The sequence below is a fragment of the Macaca fascicularis genome, chromosome 5 (genome assembly GCF_037993035.2).
Source record: "Macaca fascicularis isolate 582-1 chromosome 5, T2T-MFA8v1.1".
In the NCBI taxonomy this organism is placed as follows: domain Eukaryota; kingdom Metazoa; phylum Chordata; class Mammalia; order Primates; family Cercopithecidae; genus Macaca; species Macaca fascicularis.
Genome location: NC_088379.1, coordinates 16,779,425 through 16,785,424, shown reverse-complemented (window position 1 = coordinate 16,785,424; position 6,000 = coordinate 16,779,425). Strand labels below are relative to the sequence as shown.

Below are 6,000 nucleotides of genomic sequence, written 5' to 3'. Positions count from 1 at the left end.
AAGAGAGGTCCACTGCGCCTGCGCGGAAGCCGCCTCAGAAGGTCAGGTGTCTGGTGTGCGATGCGTGGTCACGTGACAGGACCGCGCTGTGGAAGGATTCTGTTGCGCCTCCGGAGGGAGGATTTTTGATTCTTCTGTCTTCTCGTCTATCGCAAAACAGAGTTTACATGTATTTTCCTTTTTTCTTAGCTTAAGAATTGAAGACTGTGGCTGGATTAGACCTGGTTGTATGGAAAGGGGAATGAATAACTACAGTGGAGCGAGTCCTCCCGCGAGAGTCGAGATACTACTATGCTAGTCCCGACTCTGCCCCAAATGCCTGGAGAGACTTTGGCTAAGTCACTTTTTCTTTCCGCGGGCTGTTTACCGTTGGTAAAAGGAGAGGGTCACCCACTCTCTCCACAAACATTTGTTGAGTCATTGATTATAGCGGGAACAAGACAGGCAAAGTTCTTCCTGAATTCTGGTTGGTGATGGATAATGGAAACAACTTTGTTGAGGTTCCCAACGTGGCCGGCACTGTTCTCTTTAGATGTTTATGGTTACATCAAAGAGAAAGTCACTGTGCTAATCTTTTTTTTTCTTTCTTTTTTCTCAGGGTCTCACTCTGTTGCCCAGGCCGGAGTGCAGTGTCATGATCAGGGCTCGACCTCCCGGGCTCAAGCAGCCCCCCCACTTCAGCCACCCAAGTAGCTAGGACCACAGGTGCGTGCCGTCACGCCAGGCTTTTTTTTTTTTTTTTTTTTTTTTTTTTTAGTTGAGTCAGGGGTTTTACCATGTTATCCAGGTTGGTCTCCAACTCCTGAGCTCAAGTGATTCTCCCGCCGCGGCCTCCCAAAGTGACTAAATCACCTACCCCCCTCCTCCTTCTCTATCATACACATGCCAACTAGAAAATAAGTTCTATACATACATCAGAGCCTGCCTGTCTTATTCACCTGTATCCCCAGAATCTAGAATGGTGCCTGGCATAGATAGACATAATAAATATGTGATGACTGAAAGAACCAGAAGAGACTGCCAGGAGGAAACAAGTCCAGCAGTTTTCAGACAGTTTTGGTCTCAAGACCCCTTTACACTCCTAAAAATTATTGAGGATCCCAAAGTTTTTGTTTATGTGAGTTAAGTCTGCTAATATTTATCTGATAAGTTAAAACTGAGACTTTAAAAAATCAATTCATTAAAAAATAATAAATTCATTACATATTAACAGAAATAATCTTTATTAAAACTAATACTCTATTTTTTAAAATAAGGAATAAATTAGTAAAAATAATGGCATTTTACTTTTTAGCAAGTATATATATATATATATTTTTTTTTTTTTTTAGACAGTGTCTTCTTACTCTGTTACCTAGGCTGCAGTGCAGTTTCACAATTACAGCTCACTGTAACTTCCGCGTCCCAGGCTCCAGCAATTCTCCCAGCCAGCCTCCCAAGTAGCTGGGACTACAGGCCTGCACCACCACACCTGGCTAATTTTTTGTAGAGATGGGGTCTTGCCATGTTGACCAGGCTGGTCTCGAAGTCCTGGGCTCAAGAAATCCACCTACCTTGGCCTCCCAAAGTGCTGGAATTACAGGAGTGAGCCACTGTGCCCAGCCTTTCAAGTCTCATTAATATCCAGTTTACCTAACCTCAATGTAAATTTCCTGAGAGCATGGTCAGTGGTATTTCTCTTGCAGTCCCCCTGGAGTACTGCACAAAAAAGCACTAACATTTTTTGGATTTTGCTGAAAACCCATCACTTCATTTATAAGATGAGGGAACACTGTTTTAGAAAAATTACCAAGAACAAGATAATGTATGTAGAGGTTTAATACAGTGCCTCGTGTAGACTGAGTTGCTAAGGAGTGACATGATGTAACTCCCTTTTTTTAATTTTTAGAGATAAGGTCTCACTATGTTGTCCAGGCTAATCTTGAGCTCCTGGCCTCAAGTGATCCTCCCACTTTGGCCTCCCAAAATTCTGAGATTACAGGCATGAGCCATTGGGCCTGGCCTGATTTATGTTTTAAAATAATCTTTCTAGTCATACAGATAACAGGAGAACAAGTGGAGAAGGCAGGGAGACCAGTGAGAGTTATCTAGGCGTGCAGAGAGGATGGTGACTTGTACCAGGGCAGCTGAGACAGTGGTGGTGAGACTTGGGTCAAATAAACCATGATTTGTTTAACAACCAGCTGGTTGGGAATAGAATGTTAGTGTGATTTGAATGTAACTTTTTTTGTTTTGAGAGGGAATCATGCCCTATCACCCAGGCTGGTGTTGGAGGGCAGTGGTACAATCTTGGCTCACTATAACCTCTGCCTCCTGGTTCAAGTGATTTCTCCTGCCTCAGCCTCCCAAGTAGCTGGGACTACAGACACATGCCACCACGCCCAGCTAGTTTTTGTATTTTTAGGAGAGACAGGGTTCATGAAGTTCTTGGCAGCTAGATGCACGTTCAGTGACAACTATTAAATTTCATCTCAGTCAGGCACAGTGGCGGCTCACATCTGTAATCCCAGCACTTTGGGAGGCCTATACAGGTGGATCACTTGAGGCCAGGAGTTCGAGACCAGCCTGGGCAACATGGCAAAACCCATCTCTACTAAAAATGCAGAAACTAGCTGGATGTGGTGGTGTGCACCTGTAGTCCCAGCTACCTGGGAGGCTGAGGCATGAGAATCGCTTGAACCCGGGAGGCAGAGGTTGCAGTCGGTTGAGATCACGCTACTGCACTCCAGCCTGGGTGACAGAATGAGACTATCTTCAAAAAAAAAAAAATTCATCTCAACCAGATTAGGTAAGCCACATGAAACCAGGGCCTGTGCTATGCTTTTTGTATCCCACACACTAGTAAACACAAGAGTTCCATTGTTCCTTTATCCATAAAAAGCCTTGACAGAAAGCCTTCTATCAAAGCCCGACTGAGGCTCTGTATCACCCAGAATAAATCTGTTTTCAGTTTCCTTCATAAGCCTGTAATTCCAACCCTCTGATTCCATCTTTCCTGATGAAGTGACTTCTGAACATGGATAACCAGGGAAAACTGTGTTTGCTCACTACACTTACCGGGTTTTAATTCTAATAAATACCACAAACATGCATGCTCATTTCCATTCCCACTATAAACCAGTTTAGATATACAATATTTTTGCACGTCAAATTTCTTTAATGTTAAAATTAACAGTAACAAAGAGCTTTTCCTGTCAAACATTTTCGAAGTTAAAAAAAGGGCACACATCCCATTGATGGATTAATTTGATTCATCGGATACAAAAGTAAAAGAGGAGAGCTTTGTTCTAAGTCTGCACCAATGGAATTATGTTGATTGGTTATAGTCTCAGGAGGTGAGCAAACAGTTTTACCCATAGACAGTCTTTTTTTTTTTTTTTTAAGAGATGGGGTCTTGGTCTGTTGCCCCAGCCAGAGTACAGTGGCTCATAACTCCCTCATAGCTCACTGCAGCCTCAAACTCCTGGGCTCACGCAATCCTCCTGCCCCAGCCTTCTGAGTAGCTGGGACCTATTTATTTATTTAGAGATAAAGTCTCGCTGTTGCCAGGCTAGAGTGCTGTGGCACAATCTTGGCTCACTGCAACCTCTGCCTCCAGCGATTCTCCTGCCTCAGCCTCCCGAGTAGCTGGGATTACAGGTATGCACCACCGCGCCCAGCTAATTTTTGTATTTTTAGTAGAGATGGGGTTTCACCATGTTGGCCAGGATGGTCTCAGTCTCCTGACCTTGTGATCCACCCGCCTCGGCCTCCCTAAGTGCTGGGATTACATGTGTGAGCCACTGCACCCAGCCTTAAAATTATTTTTTTATAGAGACAGGGTCTCACTATGTTGCCCAGGGTAGTCTCAAACTCCCGGGCTCCAAGTTATCCTCCCGCCATGGCCTCCTAAAGTGCTGAGATTACAGGTGTGAACCACGGCATCCGCCTGCCTCCCCACCTGCTTTTTGAAACAGGTTTGTTTTTTGTTTGAGATGGAGTCTAGCTCTGTCGCCCAAGCTGGAGTGCAGTGGTGCGATCTTGGCTTACTGCAACATCCACCTCCCAGGTTCAAGCAATTCTCTGCCTCAGTCTCCCTAGTAGCTGGGATTACAAGCATGTGCCACCACGCCTGGCTAATTTCTTTTGTATTTTTAGTAGAGATGGGGTTTCACCATATTGGCCAGGCTGGTCTTGAACTCCTGACCTTGTGATCCGCCTGCCTCGGCCTCCCAAAGTGCTGGGATTATAGGTGTGAGCCACCGCGCCTGGCCCAAGACAGGTTATTGCTCTTTCACCCAGGGTGGAGTGCAGTGGCATGATCAGGGCTCACTGCAGCCTTGACCTCCAGGCTCAAGCAATCTTCCCACCTCAGCCTCCAGAGTAGCTGGGCTCAGCTGACAGTCCCTTTTATGATCATTTCTTTTATCAACACGGTGTTGCTGGCTTGAATTGTTTCTTTTTAAAATTTCATAAAATAGAGACAAGGGTCTAACTATGTTGCCCAAACTGGTCTCAAACTCCTGGCCTCAAGCAATCCTACTGCCTTGGCCTCTCGGAATACTGGGATTACAGGCATTAGCCACTGTGCTTGGCCTGTGGTCATGTTTCTTACTTCAGTACTTCAGATAAATTCTACATCCATTCAAGTCACTGAACTGAAAAAGAGCATTGCGGTGTACCAGTGCAGCAGCCAGACCACCTGGCTTGAACTTTGAGCTACCAGTTACTTGCTCTGTGACATCAGTGCCATGTTACTAAACCTCTCTTGTGCCTCGTTTCCCTCATCTGTCATATGAGGGTAATAATAGTACCTGTCTCATTGGGTAAGACTCAATAATTTAATACCTGAAAACACTGAGGACAGTGTCTGGCAGATGGTAAGTCAACGATGGTTAGCTAGTATCATTCTGACCGATTCATTTTGGAAATCATGTGCCAGGCCACTTTAAGTGATGAGGAACATTGAGAAAATACATAGACCACTGTGTGCCAATTTAATTACACAGTTCATATAACATGGCTACAAAGACGAATGATATTCCAATAATAAGTTAGTGGGTTTGTAGCAATATGTAAGTAAATATCAGAGCCACACCAGAGGGCACAAAATGGATTTATTGTTTCTGACAAGTGCATAGTAATTTTCAGTTTGCTCATGTTCCTAGCATCACAAATCTGAGGTACAATTTTGCTTATCAATTAAAAACATATACTCTGAAAAGTGATTAGGAAGTTCTAAAAATTTTAATCATTTATAGAGTATCTTAAAAATCCTTGTCAAGTAAGATATTAACTTTACCTTTATAAATCTTTGTGTAAAATGAAAAAAAACTCAAGGCATACAAATTTCATTGTGTTCTACATTTTTAAATACCATCCTCTGTCTCCGTTAAAAGATTTTCATCCATTTATTCAAAAACCTTTTAAGTTCAACTGTCCAATTTAAGACAGACCGAAGACATTTTTGAGTATCTGAACTAAGCATTGTCTTGACTGAAACGAAGTAAGAACTCGATGAGAGTCCTTGTGGGCCTCCCGGTCATGCCTTTCCGGAGATAGGGAACCTCATCTTTGTTGGTCATCACGCCTGCTATGTCTAAATGTGCCCACTTAGGATGAGTCACGAATTCTTTCAGGAATGCTGCAGCTGTACAGGCTCCCGCAGATCTGAAGAGAAAGACAAAAAGCACTTTACAACCCCATGTAACTGTGCACTGAGATCCCACATTCTTGTTAAGTACATTCTATAACCAGAGAACAAAAGTCAAGCTTATAGGACCTATTAAGATGCTAACCCACATATCACTTTCAGAATATTTACTTTCAGATATTGCTTTAAGCAGTAAAGGATACATTCCATATCCCTTTTTGCTATGGTAATGAATTCCCGTATTTTCCATCTCTTTCCCTTACCATTTACTTAAAATTACTGTTAGATTAGAAACATGCAAATTTTGAGACCTGGTTGAAGATATACTTGAAAATTAAAAAGCTTTAAAAAGCTTTTTAAAAGACATT

At 43.0% G+C, this 6,000-nt stretch overlaps 1 protein-coding gene across 1 annotated transcript in view; it reads right to left on the bottom strand.

The window, feature by feature from the left end:
• Positions 1 to 5,079: 5,079 nt before the first annotated feature.
• Positions 5,080 to 6,000, bottom strand: part of LAP3 (leucine aminopeptidase 3) — a 31,003-nt gene continuing 30,082 nt past the window's right edge. Inside the window, exon 13 of the mRNA XM_005554543.4 lies at positions 5,080 to 5,649. Coding sequence (XP_005554600.1) covers positions 5,460 to 5,649 — 190 coding nt within the window. The 3' untranslated portion in view covers positions 5,080 to 5,459. The remainder of the gene's footprint in view (positions 5,650 to 6,000) is intronic.